The sequence below is a fragment of the Ovis aries genome, chromosome 16 (assembly GCF_016772045.2).
Source record: "Ovis aries strain OAR_USU_Benz2616 breed Rambouillet chromosome 16, ARS-UI_Ramb_v3.0, whole genome shotgun sequence".
NCBI classification, from domain to species: domain Eukaryota; kingdom Metazoa; phylum Chordata; class Mammalia; order Artiodactyla; family Bovidae; genus Ovis; species Ovis aries.
The window spans coordinates 57,396,250-57,411,544 of NC_056069.1; the positions used below are offsets into that span (position 1 = coordinate 57,396,250).

At 45.3% G+C, this 15,295-nt stretch overlaps 1 protein-coding gene across 1 annotated transcript in view; it reads right to left on the reverse strand.

Moving 5' to 3' along the window:
* Nucleotides 1-481: 481 nt before the first annotated feature.
* The window catches only part of FBXL7 (F-box and leucine rich repeat protein 7), a 460,347-nt gene continuing 445,533 nt past the window's right edge, over nt 482-15,295 (reverse strand). The window contains exons 3-4 of the mRNA XM_027980156.3: nt 13,312-13,923; nt 482-3,859 (exon numbers count right to left, since the gene is read on the reverse strand). Coding sequence (XP_027835957.1) covers nt 3,123-3,859; nt 13,312-13,923 — 1,349 coding nt within the window. The 3' untranslated portion in view covers nt 482-3,122. The remainder of the gene's footprint in view (nt 3,860-13,311; nt 13,924-15,295) is intronic.

Genomic DNA, 15,295 nt, shown 5'->3' on the forward strand with positions numbered 1-15,295 from the left:
GGACAACTACTTTTAAAATTGGCATCTCCTAAAATGCTTTTACTTGCTAAAGATGGAGTTTGCCATTCATCTCTCAGTAATTGTTTCTGTCAAACTAATTTCTCCGATCTAAAGGTTTGGCTAGGGAGATATTTGGCATTTCCTTTTTTCCAACCGATTGATAATTTTTCCTTTCCAATCAAGTTGCCATATTGCCCTTCCAGCTTTTTTTTTTTTTTTTTTTTGCTGTACCATCAAAAGGTGGGTTAGGGAACTGAAGATATAAACTGTGAATGTAATGAATTTTACTTACCTGCTAATTTTTAGCCAAAGACAATGAGCTAAGGGGAATGACACAGCCATGGGTGCAACTTTGACAGCAGCAGCAGTGACCTGATGTGCTCTCTATTGCAACAGGAAGCAAGTTTCTCCCTCACTCTTGAGTTTCCCCATCTGAATATCAGGCTATTCTGGCCAGGGAATTAAATGAGGCTAAACCCGATTACCAACATATTGCTTTATTTCTTGGTGGTAGTAAGTTAAGGCTTTCTAGAGTCATACAGCACGCAGTGATTTGAACATTAGATTTAAAACAACAACAACAACAACAATGAGCATTCAATTTAGCAGAGACAGGAAGGAAGCAATGTTTAAAAACAGGTAAATTTCCTAGTGAGGCTTTTTGCATGGTCTCTAAAAATCTGCTGAGCTGTTTCCCCAGGAACCACTGTCATAGATTCATACAACAAGGGGAAGCGGAATGGGTGAAGAGCAGACTGGGAGAAAGACAGCAACGGGGAAAGATAGGGCATGCCGGGTAAACAGTGTGAAGGCTGGCTTTGTCTCACGTTTGGAAGATAGTGTAGGTGCTATGGTCAAGAGGTGGTGATAAAGATATTTGGAATGGGACACCCCCTCTCTGGTTGTGTGAGCCATTTTGAATCTTTTCTCTTATTCCAGGAATATCACATTGGCTCACTTGGAAGATCTCAGTACCAAGGGTTAAGGATGATCCTCTGTGACTTATATTCCCAAGCTTTGAACAGAGTCACAAGTCACACAACAGGGGAATGCTATCTTCGATCCCTTTCATGGTTCCAAACGTTGTGACTAGATACTCTCCCCAGCCAAACAATTCCTTTCTCCCTGTGGCACGCGGCATTGGCTGCACCTCCAAGTTGCTGACGGTGTTGACTGGAGAGGTGGCCATATATCACGTGATGCCATCTCATTGCTGTCTCCTTCGCAAAATAAGACAAAGACACACACGGAGCCTAGCATGGGAGTGCAGCTGTCAAGTGGTATATAGGCTGGATATGAAACTGTTCCATGTGCTTGGCTTGGAGACACCAGGTTCTGGGTGTGGAGGGTGGGTCCTCTGAGAAAGAAATGAATGAACTGTTTGGAAAGTGAAGGAGGAGGGGTGTTGCCAGAGAATAATTTAAGAGAAGTCATGAGCTTATTAACAAAAATCAATGGAAATGACATGAAAACAAGCAGCGGGATTGTTGGCATCCTGACTTTGCATGAATGAGGATAGCAAATGGATTTGCATCCAAATAGGACCATTTCACGTTTATACTTGGCAACGGCTTTAATGTTGGATATCAAAGTCTTAGCTGGTGGACCAGCGCCTATGTCTTATCAATGTGTTCCCTCTTCCATTTGTGGGGCACTTTTGAGTGGACAGGATTTAAACCACCTGGAAATCTGCTCTGCATATTTGAGGAAGGACAGCAGACATCACAGGGGAGGCACACAAGGTGGCAATCTGCACACGTCAACACTTATGACTAAACCCCAACAGGCTTCACGTGATGCAGTCTGGATGCCCAAGAAAATAAATAGATGAGAAAACAGAAATGCGATCTGAATGACAAAGAACCGAGGCGTCCGTTCCTGCCAGCTGCAGGGCAGATGTGTGCGTGTACGCCACATGTGCAGCGACAGGGATTTGAAAAACCCTGGAGGACATGTGTTTTCCTGGGCCTCCCTTGTTAATTAAAAATTGTGAGTGTCTTCCCTCCTACTTGGAAACACTCAGAAAGATCAACCTGACTGGGGGAGGTGGGTTTTGCGGTGATTAGGAATTCCATCACCTCTGTGCGATGGGGTGGAGTGGGGTAATGCCAAAAGCATGTGTGTACAGAAGTCCACTTGGCTGGGCAAGAGAAGATGACCAAGAGACACTCATCAAAAGAAACAAACTGTGAATGCCACTCAGATTATGGAGAAGAATATACAGGAGGCTGGGGTTGGCACGCCTCCTGAGAGCACTCACAGAATAGATATCCTTGGAAGAGGTAGATGCCTCTTGTGTTGCCAAGGAGCTTGGGTTTACTGACATCTCTTGTGCCTCGATTCTAAAATAGCCATGAAGTTCATCCTTGATTAGATCCGAGGAAGTCCTCTGATTCAGGGCTGGAAGCAGAAGCCCAGAGAAGTCAAGTGCTTTGCCCAAGGTCACACAGCTAGTAAGTGCTGGAGCGGGAGTGGGGTGGGAGGAACAAGGCAGGTCTCTTCCTTTACCCTGTTAACTGCTGCAAGTGATCCTTTAAAAGGGTTTATAAGTGCTGCGTATATAGCAGGTGCTGTGACATTTATTTAATAAGAATTTTGCTTGGGTATGGGATGGGAGAGTGTGGTTTAGGCCAGTTAAGCAGTTTAAAGAGGAGGAGGTGTGGAGGGCAGTATTACTCTGACGATTTGTTGTTACTGTAGGAGAGGGAGGGGTAGGGTTGGAGGGATGGGGTGCAGAACTCCGGGTATGGGGCCAGGAGGAAAGAAACTGAAAGGGGGGTGTTCTTAAAGACATTGCAGTCAGCTTTCTGAGGTACATGTTTTTGAGAAGAGAGACATCACCACCAATGACCTGATTCCCCCCACATAAAACCGTTGTCTGGAATAGAAATGGGGCTCCCTCACCCTCCTTTCCTAGCCCTCTGTTGCCCGTGAGAAACTAGCAAGAAGAAAAGCCAGATCTTTAAAAAGAACCTTCCTGGAAGAAAGAAGCTGTTCCGAGTGGGTGTCGGTGCTTACATAGGCTGCTCTGAAAAAAAAAAACAAAACAAAAAAACAAAACAAAAAAACCAACGTGTTCTGTTCAGGTCTGTATGGCGACAGCGATGGTGGGAGCTGTCCCTTCAGAAGAAGGCAGGGTTGGTGTGCTCGATGACGCAGCGCTTGCAGTGGCGTTTCACGAAGCGCAGCGCCTCCACGGACACCTCGCAGTCCTGCACGTTCAGCATCTGCAGGTCGAAGCAGTTGGCCGCCACGATCTGCAGGCCCTGGCCCGTGATGCTCTCGCAAGACTTGAGGCTGAGGCGCTTGAGATTGAAGCAGTTCAGGGCCAGGCACTCCAGGCCCGTGTCGGAGACCAGAGGGCATTTGCCGATGTCCAGGGACTTGAGTTTGGCGCAGTTCTTGGCAAGGTACTCCAGGCCGTGGTCCGTGATGCCCTCGCAGCCCCTGGCGTTGAGGTAGCGCAGCTTGCCGCAGTACTTGGCCACGTAGCGGATGCCCACATCGGTGACCCGGCCGCAGTGCGCGATGCTGAGATACCGCAGGCGGGACTCCAGCTTGGCGATCTCGCGCAGGCCGAAGTCGCTGACAAAGCGGCAGTCGCTGACGCTCAGCTCCTTGATGGAGGCGCAGTAGATCATCAGATAGCGGAGGCCCTCGTCGGTGAGGCGGACGCAGCGCCGCAGGTACAGGTGGGTCAGCTGCGTGCAGTGGGCCGCGATGGTGTGCAGGCCTTCATCTTCCAGCACGAAGCAGTCCGTCATGTCCAGGTAGCGGATGGAGATCTGTTTGCCGTGCAAGGGGGACAGTTTAATGGAGGCCTCGCGGGTCAAGCTGATGCAGGTCACCTTGGAGCATCCTAGACGGAGAGACAGAACACACACTCAGAATGACCTCAGGGAATGGGGAATAGTGGGGGGCTCCTGAATAGACTCCTACCCCACTCTGGATTTGGGTCCCCATGTTTCCCCCTTCCCTTCCTGGCCCATCAGGAGAAGGAACGCAAGAATGGGCTTTCCATGTTCATTTCATCATTTGACTACTCTGGGCTTAAGAGGCTTTGGGGTTTTAGAATAAGAAAGATGTGTTCCAATGCTAGATCCATCAATGGCTGGCCTGACGTTTGGGCCAATCGGTCCTTCTAAGTAGGTCCTTTGCTTTAAAATAAGGGTGCTCTGCTTCCCTGTAAGGTGGCTGTAAAGAAGACATGAGACCATGTGTATAAATATCCCATCCTGGTTCTGGAAAGTTCAGGAAGCTCCGTTTTTACCCTGCAGTGGTCTGGTAGCTCTCTGATCCAAAGAAATGAGATAGGAAATAGAAGGCTGCACCATGACTGGGGTTTGGCAGAAAGAGCACTGGCTTGGGAGTCACAGTCAATCTCAGGCCTACTTTTTATTGGTCTGAGGCAGCAGGCTTAACTTTTCTGAGTCTCAAGACTCTCCCCTGAAATGGGAGTGAGTAGCTGGTATGCCTATAACTCTGGGGATATAATAATGAGGATGCAACCAGGTAATGGATATGGATATACTTTGAAAACCATGGGAAGAAATATATGTCATTAGTCTAACAAAGTGATCCTCTAGGGATTCAGTTCTACCTTCTCTGGTCCAGGAAGAACAAAATCAGATTATCCTCTATCCCTTCAACCAGTTTGTCCTGCTTTTACCTGCTACGATCTGTTTTCACAGCTGCCAGACACATTCTGGAACAGTACTCCTGTCATGCTCAAGGCTGTCTCACTACAAGTGTAAAAGCTAACGTCTAAAGGGGGCCTCCAAGGACCTGCACCCCTGGGCTCTTATGTTTCCAGATGGCTCAGGTGCCTCCCTGCCTCAGCAACTGTGCACTAGACAGGGCATCCCTGGATAATGCCCTGGGTCACCCCCACTTTCTTAGGTTTCAGAGCAAATGTTTTTTTATAAGACAACTCTTTGTGAGTCATCCTGAATGAACTAGTACCCCCTGCCTGATTCCCATTTATTTTCAGCATTCATTATCACTTTGAGGCATTATATACTTATTTATTCACTTTTATGCACATTTATTTATGTGTTTGCTGTCCTCATGGAATGTAAGTTCCTAAGAAAAAAGGACTCACACTCTTCACTGCTGTATCCCTAATACCTGGTTCAGAGCTGGTTCTCACTAAGCACCTGTTGCATGAATGAATGATTTATAGAGTGTATACAGTCCCTATATATCAGGGCTTCTCTGATAGCTCAGTTGATAAAGAATCTGCCTGCAATGCAGGAGACCCCAGTTCAATTCCTGGGTCGGGAAGATCTACTGGAGAAGGGATAGGCTACCCACTCCAGTATGGTAAAGAATCTGCCTGCAATGTGGGAGACCTGGGTTTGATCCCTGGGTTGGAAAGATCCCCTGAAGAAGGGAAAGGCTACCCACTCCAGTGTTCTGGCCTGGAGAATTCCATGGACTGTATGGTCCGTGGGGTCATAAAGAGTCAGAAGCATCTGAGTGCACTTTCACTTCCCTTCACTTTCCTTCACTGTCATAGTCTTTTATAGGAAAACCTGATGGGATAATCCAACTTCCAATATTTAAATATCCTCAGGATTGTGATCGAGGCTGAGGTAGATCTAACATTGATAAACCAACTATTTTATAGTTAATTATAATGCCTTTTATTTCTGTTGAAAGATAACGTTTACAACGTGCTTTTTATAAACATTTGAGAAAACGTTTATTGATTTTCTTGATTTTTTTTTTCAGTTGATTCTTTAAACAATCCGTTTTCTAGATAAGAAAATTAGTACTCAGGAAGATATCTTTAGATGCCTCTCTAAACCTTGTTTCTCAACTCCCTTCCCCTAAATGTGTGGGAATAAATTTTATATGTATATATTTATACCATATATTATATAACTATCATATTTTATGACATAGGAAACACTCATTTTATTATATATTTCAGTTCATTGTATATTACTATTTAAAATGTGTACACGTTTTATTTTAATATATGAACATACATCATTAATATACATAGCCAAATACATCGTATAAATGTATATGCATACGGATATTTCCTTCCATTACATAGAATGTACATATAGTTTTCATTTTTCCCAAATCCCTCTGCCGCTCTCAAGCCAGGCGCCTCACCTCCGCGGCTCCTTGCCTTGGCTGATGACGTCATCTCCAAGCCTTCTAAGCAACCACGTGATAGTGTTAATGGGGACTTTCCTCCCACTCCTGGCAGGCTGCCCAGGAAACTCTTATAATATAAAATTCAGGTCCTGGGAATAATCACATTCAGAAGCCATGTGCTACCAAGTCGAAGAATTTCAGGAAGGAGCAAAGCATACATCCCAGCACTGGAGAACAAAGATGTGGCTTGTCAGAGGCTGTGCGCACAACTCCAGGGGGCTCTGTGGTTTTGCAGAAGGTGGTTGGTACCCCTCAAATGTCACTCTGAACTCTCCCTTTTTGTTTTGAAGTTCTTGTTTTACACTGACTGCGATCCTGCTTATGCTGAATCTGTATGTTCACATAGTGGCTGCCCATCTGTCATTACATGACGGTGAAGGCACTTTAAGATCACAGGACAACTTTGTTCCTAAGTTCTTAGTTCCAGTTTCCTATTTAAGAAAGAAATATCCAGTAAAACCTGCTGCACTCCAGGAAGGATACTGTATTCGGTCCAGGGAAATATTTGTCTGCACTTTGAAACCGAACCCCAATTTAATGAAATACTAGCTTAGCTCAGTTTTGATGAAGACACTATTTTGATATGCTTGCATCATTTTAGGTCAATCATTTTAAATTTTAAATGCCCTTTTATAGATTTGCCAAGTTTGGGTTGAAAATAAACTGATTCGTGGCTCAACGGGTAATATCTGTGGCCAGTGGATGCATGTAAATATTACAGACTTGCAGAGAACATAAGAAATCATTCCCTTTGAACTACATTTTTTAAAGATGAGGCATCTCAGATTCAGGGAGATTATATGACTTGTACAGTCAGACTAGAGAGAATTTTCCTGATCCAAGACTTCTAATATAGCAGGGATGGTAAGAAATGACTAAGAAATAGCATGCAGTTGATGAATTGCATGAGAGATGTATGATAGATGTACCAGCATGAAGTGAATAGTTAGACATTGGGGCATCATAAGTCTTGGGGGTGGGGGATTCTTGGAAGAGAGAAATAATTTGAATGCACAAATATGGAACCCAGGTAGTATAAAGTAATAGCAGGAGCAAATTCAAGGGACAGGAAAGCATGGAAGCAGAGCGGGAGTGAGCAGTATTCACGGGATAAAACACAGGATTATCCTGTGTGGCAGCTAAGATGGGAATAATCCACTGGGATCTGATCTTGGGGGCCTGTCTTACCATGCAGGATAAGGAGTAGGGATATTACACAACCGAGAGTGGACAGTATGGGTTGAACAAATCTGGGGCTATCTTGAACTGATTCCAGATTTGGATCAGCTTTCCCCAAAATGCTCATTACCACCTTCTCTCATTATTGGGTAATAATACTCTGGGATATAAAAGGATGATATCAACAAAGACCAACTACTGCCTCCTAAGTGTGTTACTGAATAAAACACACATGAGAGGACTTAACATGAATGAACTCATCTAGTCCTCCCAACCAACTCAGTTTTACTGATGAGGAAGTTTCAGTCACTGCACTATAGCTTTCTGAGTACCTGTTCAGAGTAGTCACCAATGACAACTTTGTTTGAACCCTTTAGAAATCAAGATGACTGGGGCTTTGAAACTCCTCTGTTCAAGGAATTACATTATCACAAAGTACAGATATAAACTATGCCTCATTTTTGCCCATATAAAACTCATAATGAATTGAGAATACACAAGTACCCAGTTGCAAAACTGAGCAATGCTCTACCTGCTTACACTAAAAATGCAGACACCTGGGAGGATACCCTCAGCTTCCCGGGGGTTAGGCAGGAAAGGCTTTACTTAGGGGACGCTTGCACTGGGCCTCCAGCAATGAGACATCTGTTAAGAAGGTTTTGGGGGAGGTGAGAGGGGGCAGAGGAGGGAATGGCATGCAGGTCAGAGAGATGCCCACACATCAGAGTGTGCATAGGCACAGTGTACTTGGGAAATTCAAATGGTTCCAGGAAACACAGCATTCAGATTACTAGGGGCAGGGTGAGATTTGAACCTAGAAAGAGCAGCTCATGAAGTGCCATATATGCTTTGCTAAGCAACTTTATTCCCACATGTCAAGATGAGGAATTGGGAGATTTCATGCAGGGAAATGAAGGGTTCGCTTCCCAGCTTGAAAACATTCCTTTGGACCTTGGTTGTGTAGAAGGTGTATTGATGGAGTTGAGGTGGGTGTAAGGCCAGTGATAGGGCAAGCATGCATCCAGGCAGGCAGGCAGAAGAGAGGGGGTGGACTTAACATTCTGGGGGAGTAGAAGCACCTGGACAGGATTCGACTGGTCTCATATAACAGATCAGGAAGAGTAGTAAGGAGGACTCCCAGGTCTCCAAGTATAGACGAACCTTTGGAAGCAGTTTCACTTGTAATAATCATAAGATTTAAACTTTAAAAATTGGTTAGTTGTAATATATTCTGTTGATGTTTAAAGATGTTATTAATTGTGATGGTTAATTTTATGTGTCAACTTGACTAGGTGACAAAGTGCCAAGATATTTGGTTAAACCTTATTTCTGGGTGTGCCTGTGAGCATTTTTCTGGATAAGATTAACATTTGAGCCAGGAGACTCAGTCAGGCAGACTCCCCTTCCCAGTGCATATGATTGTTGTTGTTCAGTGGCTGAGTCATTCTTTGCAACCCCATGGACTGCAGCATGCCAAGCTTCCCTATCCTTCACTGTCTCTGGAGCTTGCTCAAACTCATGTCCATTGAGTCGGTGATGCCATCCAGCCATCTCATCCTTTGTCGTCCCCTTCTCCTCCTGCCTTCACTCTTTCCCGGCCTCAGGGTCTTTACCACTGAGTCAGTTCTTTGCATCAGATGGCCAAAGTGTTGGAGTTTCAGCTTCAGCATGAGTCCTTCCAATTAATATTCAGGACTGATTTTCTTTAGGATTGACTGGTTTGATCTCCTTGTAGTCCAAGGGACTCCCTAGAGTCTTCTCCAACACCACAGTTCAAAAGCATCAATTCTTCAGTGCTCAACTTTCTTTATGGTCCAACTCTCACATCCATACATGACTATTGGAAAAACTATAGCTTTGACTAGACAGATCTTTTTTGGAAAAGTGATGTCTCTGCTTTTTAATATGCTGTTTAGTAGGTTTGTCATAGCTTTTCTTCCAAGGATCAAGTGTCTTTTCATTTCATGGCTGCAGGCACCATCTGCAGTGATTTTGAAGCCCAAGAAAATAAAGTCTGTCACTGTTTCCACAGTTTCCTCATCTATTTGCCATGAAGTGATGAAACCAGATGCCATGATCTTTGTTTTTTGAATATTGAGTTTTAAGCCAGCTTTTTCATTCTCCTCTTTCCCTTTCATCAAGAGGCTCTTTAGTTCCTCTTCGCTTTCTGCCATAAGGGCAGTATCATCTGCATATCTGAGGTTACTGATATTTCTTTGGGCAATGTTGATTCCAGATTGTGCTTCATCCAGCCTGGCATTTTGCATGATATACTTTGTATATAAGTTAAATAAGCAGGGTGACAATATACAGTGTTAACGTACTCCTTCCCTATTCTGGGACCAGTCTGTTGTTCCATGTCCGTTCTAACCGTTGGTTCTTGACCTGCATACACATTTCTCAAGAGGCAGGTAATCTCTCTCTCTCTCTCTATATATATATATATATATAACACCTCATATATATGTAACTGCCCCATAAATATATATGGAACATATATACACACATGTATATACATATAAAGCTAAGTTGCTCCTCGTGTCCGACTCTTCGCGACCCCATGGACTGTAGTTCACCAGGCTCCTCTGTCCATGGGATTCTCCAGGCAAGAATACTGGAGTGGGTTGCCATTTCCTTCTCCAGGGGATCTTCCCGACCCAGGGATCGAACCCAGGTCTCCCGCATTGCAGGCAGACGCTTTAACCTCTGAGCCACCAGGGGAGCCCATATATACATATATGTATATATGTATATATACACACACATACACTGTTGCTTCTATTTCCCTGGAGAACCGTGTTGTCTAGTCACTCAGTTGTGTCTGACTCTTTGCAACCCCATAGACTGTTGCTCTCCAGGCTCCTTTGTCCATTGGATTCTCCAGGCAAGAATACTGGAATGTGTTGCCATTTCCTTTTCCAGAGGCTCTTCCCCACCCAGGGATTGAACCCGCGTCTCCTGCATTAGCAGGCAGATTCTTTACCACTGAGTCACCAGGGAAGCCCTGGAGAACCATGACTAAACATTAAAAAAAGGTAATAAGTGATAATGAATAAATGCTAGGGCTACTTATAGTAACTTTCAGTGACTTTTAAAGATAACTTTCAAGGCGAGCTTGCTAGGGATGGGAGGGGCAGTCTCACGTTCTCTGGGGAAGTTAAGCTCTAGACCAGCCAAGCTCTATACTCAGTGGCAAGGATATTGCCACTGAGAAGGTGGCCACTGTCAGAGGCTAGTTGCGAGAACCAAGGGGGAATAAGTGCAGGTGAAATCACAGTTTCTAGATTCCCTCAGAACTGGAGGGCACCGTTCGGAGGTGGTGACACAAATCCACCCTTATGACTTGTTGGGTCGTTTGAGTTCATCTACCTGAAAATACCCACCACCATTCCTGCCAGTATCTAGAATTCTGTGCTCTCAGTGAGTTAGAGATTCCCCCGTTTACACAGTCTTTATTTACACAGATATCCAGGTCAGGGTGATAGGGAGAAGCTTGATACATAACGGTTAGCACAGGGGCCAAGCAGGGTCCACTCACTCAAGCTAGAAGCCCAGAAATTTCCATTCCCAAACAGCCCAAGCAGTTTCTGCATTTCCGAATCTCAAAAGAAGTCCAAAGACAAAATGCAATTTACTTGCAGCCTGTCCTGAGGGTGCACGGGGCGGGGGGGTGCCCTTTAACAAAGATGGGGATTCCAAAACGGAGTCATTTTCTAATCTAAGAAAAATAAAAGAAAATGAGGTGTTTATAAAAGAGGCCCACAGGGTTCAGAACCTTTGAATGTTAAAGAATCCAATCCCTTAGTCCCCCCACCCCTGTTTTTTTTTTTTTTTTTTTAAGAAGAGAAAAGACATCTAGGGAAAGCTGTGAACTGTCCCAAATCACAGACTTTTGAAGCTAGTTCCCACCACATCATAATGCTTTCTCTTTCCAGAATTCCTTGGCGGGGAGGGGGAGGGGGGGAAATGTAAGAAAACCTCTTCGTTTCCTGCTTCTTTATGCCAACAGCTGCTCACGACTAACTGAACATACGGTTTCCATGGCTTTGTGCTGGAGCCAACTCGAGGGGAGCAGGGAAAGAATGTACGAGAAATAATTGACTGTCATCGGAAATATTTTCAGATGTAGGTTTTCAAAAGAGAGAGTGAGCTCTGAGAGCTGACTTTTACTTCAGGTTTTGTTAGAGGATATCGTTTACCTCAAATGCTGGTAAACCCCCAACTCTATTTCTTTGCCTGTTCAGTGGTTTTTACTTTCGACCCCTCCCCAGCAGTCCCTGAGGTTGTGGCTCGCGCTGCTCATTTCTTTAACTCCCAGTTGCATCTCACACACTCCAGCCTCTCAAATGTGCGTCTTTTGACTGGGTAGCGGATGAGATAAAGAAAGGCTGTTAGTCTGGCTGGATCCACGTCTGGCGCCTCAGTGCGAGTCTGGGCTTTAATTCTTCCTGCCTGTGAGAGGTCTGCAAGCAAAGCAGCCATGCTAGGAGTTCCTTCATTTTGAAAAAAAAGCACTAAAGGGCTTCCCTCATAGCTCAGTTGGTAAAGAATCCACCTACAATGCAGGAGACCCTGGTTCGATTCCTGGGTCAGGAAGATCTGCTGGAGAAGATCTTTTTCTGGAGAAGGCTACCCACTCCAGTATTCTTGGGCTTCCCTTGTGGCTCAGCTGGTAAAGAATCCACCTGCACTGCGGGTGACTTGGGTTTGATCCTCGGGTTGGGACGATCCCCTGGAGAAGGGAAAGGCTACTCACTCCAGTATTCTGGCCTGGAGAATTCTATGGACTGTATAAGTCCATGGAGTTGCAAAGAGGAGGACACGACTGAGCAACTTTCACTTCACTTTCAAAGGCTTCACTTGGTGGGCCCTATTCTTGCACTCTGTAATTAAGAATACTGCTTGATGGCAGAGGCCAACACAATACTGTGAAATGATTTTCCTTCAATTAAAAATAAATAAGTTTGGGAAATAAAAGAATATTGCTTGAGAAAAGATGCAAAAGCAACCCAAGGCTGAGGAGGGTAGGAGTGAAATATGAGAAGACTCTTAGCCATGATGGATTTTTCCCAATGTCTGCAAAATTTCAAGCCATGGTGACCACAGGACACAGCACAGAATCAGCTTAAACATAGCTCTCAGGCTCCATGCGACAGTGACTAGTGGATGTCAGGTCAGTTTGTAAACTACTTCCGTTTCAGCTAGAGAGCTGGCTCTGTGATTAGATACTTAGTTCCCATTATCCATGGTTTGTGCTTCCCTGCTGGCTCAGATGGTAAAGAATCTGCCTGCAATGTAGGAGACCCTACTTCGATCCCTGGGTCAGAAAGACCCCTGGATAAGGGAATAGCAACTCACTCCAGTATTCTTGCATGGAGAATTCCAAGGATGGAAGAGCCTGGTGGGCTACAGTCCAGGGGAATCTCAAAGAGTCAGATATGATTGAGCGACTACCACCACCACCACCTATCTGTGGTTGCTCTGAAATTACGTTGAGAGTTATGGGGAGGAAAGACACACTTGACAGTCACACTAACTTGTGGGACTTGCCTAGCTGCTCCAGTGGTTAAGACTTCATCTTCCTATGCAGGTTCCATCCCTGGTCAGGGAGCTAAGCTCTCACATGCTTCTTGGGCAAGAAACCAAAGCATAAATCAGAAGCTATATTGTAACAAATTCAATGAAGATTTTTAAAAGGTTCACATCAAGAAATAAAACAAAAAAGGCACACTAACTTGAATTGCCAGACATAAGATGCCTCTAACTCCTCTAACAAGTTGACATCATTTGACAAAAGGGATACCTCTGGCCCCCAGAATCATCGTTCCATAAAGACAGTTTTACAGGAAGAAGAGTCACCCTGCTGAGCCCTGAATATCACAAAGGGACCTTTCCCAGGCGTCAGTGTCCCCTCCTGCTTTGGGAGGATGCGCTGGGAAGGGCCCACGGATGGCCACGTACCTGACACATCCAGGTGCTCCAGGTTGGGACAGAGGGACACCACGTCGAAGACTGCCTCATTGGAGATGTTGTAGCAGCCGGAGACTTCCAGCCGCCGGAGCTCCGGGCAGCACTGGGCAATGGTGTAAAGACCTCGGTCCGTGAGCCGCCTGCAGCCACTGACACTTAGGGTTTCCAGCATGAGACAGACGTTGGGTGTGTCCTGACAGAGTCTGCGGGTCAGCACCTTGAGGGCGCGGTCCACGTTGATGGTCTCGCCCGTCAGGCGGATAGTCCTCCAGAGGCGCGGGTCCCAGGCCAGGTTGTACCAGCGGCGGCACACGCGCGCGCAGCGGCACAGCTGGTTGGTGGGCAGGAAGGAGAAGACCTGCACCATGGCGTGGTCCGGGAGCCGCTCGATGCTGGCCTGCTCCTTCTGGGGCCTGGAGGCCAGCCGGATGAGCGGGTGGGTGAGGCGGGTCGGGGGCGGGGAGTGGACCATGGCCACCGTCTCCCCGGTGATGGAGGACGAGGAGGTGGACGAGCCCCTTCCATTCTGAAATCCCGGCAGGTTGGGTGGACATATCAGGGCTGGGCTGGGCGTGCTCAGTGTGCGCATGCTCAGGTCGGAGTCTGGCAAAGGACAGAGAACAAAGGGTTAAGGATGGACGGGGCGGGGCGCGGGAGGAGGCAGGGAGGTGGCACCCTGTCCACTGACATCCTTCCTGGGCAGACGCGGGCTCAATCCGTGTCACTGGAAGCAAGCGCCCATGCAAGTTTTCCCCATTAAGAAAAGGGCTAATTCTTCACTATCTCCACCGGGGTGGGCAAACTATCTCTAAAGGGTCAGATAAGAAATAGTGGAAGCACTGCAGGCCATCTGGGTTCCATCCCTGTTGCAATTACTCAGTCCTGCTGTTTTAGTGCAAAAGCTGCCATAAACAACACGAAAACGAGCCCAGCCGTCCTGGCTGTTTTTCCATAAAACTTGTTCTGTAAAAACAGATCAGCCGACTTGGCTCCAGGGTTATAGTTTGCTGACCTCTGATCTACATTAACGGTGATTATCTAAAGGGCACAACTCCAAAGTTTCATTATTTCTACACTGGGAGAAGAAAGCTCATATACTGTGAACACAAGCTGATTTACTCTGGTTAGGCAGATGCTTACGCTTCATTTATAAAGGAGAGGAATGCATTTTACAAAGGAGAAGACTGGTCAGTGGGGAGAGAGCATTAGCTATCTTTGCCCTCACCTGCCCCTTAGCGTCCAGCTCCCCCCCCCATCTTTTGATAATGGTACCCCAAACTCTGTGATCTGGGTTCTGGAGAGCCACCCTGCTTCCTTCCTCTGTTAGACTAGACACTTCAGATGGTATTTGCAGTCCTCGAGTATCTGTGACAATATTTATTTTTCTCTCTTATCAATAATTCTTCCCTTTGCATTTGAATAATGTGACTTTCTTTTGTTCCTTGGAACCAAAAAGGTCACTTGATGAAGAAGTAAATGGTTTTTAAATTTATGAGGGATTGAGAGACCTTTAGAATGCTGCTTTAAGAAGTCTGCTCATTTCATATCCCTCCCCCAACCTTGATATGTATATGGAAGAATTTATTCTGGCACTATATAAATGTTTGTATGTTATCCATTTTACATATTTAGATGGATATATTCATTTAGGAAGACATTTATTCTTTCTAAATATGTTTATATATTTCATACACACGTAGTGAATATATATATACACACACACATACACACACACATATATTTTATGTATATATATATATATAGAGAGAGAGAGACAGAGACAGAGATAGAGTTTACCTCCAAAATACACAATTCTTTACCTGTGAAATAATGAATTGGTCTAGATAATTTCTAAGTCACTTCCAGCTTTAATTATAGCTCTAAAGACTTAAACAAAAATTCTATCCTTGTGTGCTTTTTCACTTTTTGTATCTTGGGAATTTTCATTCAAACACTTGTCTTTTCAAAGAACTGC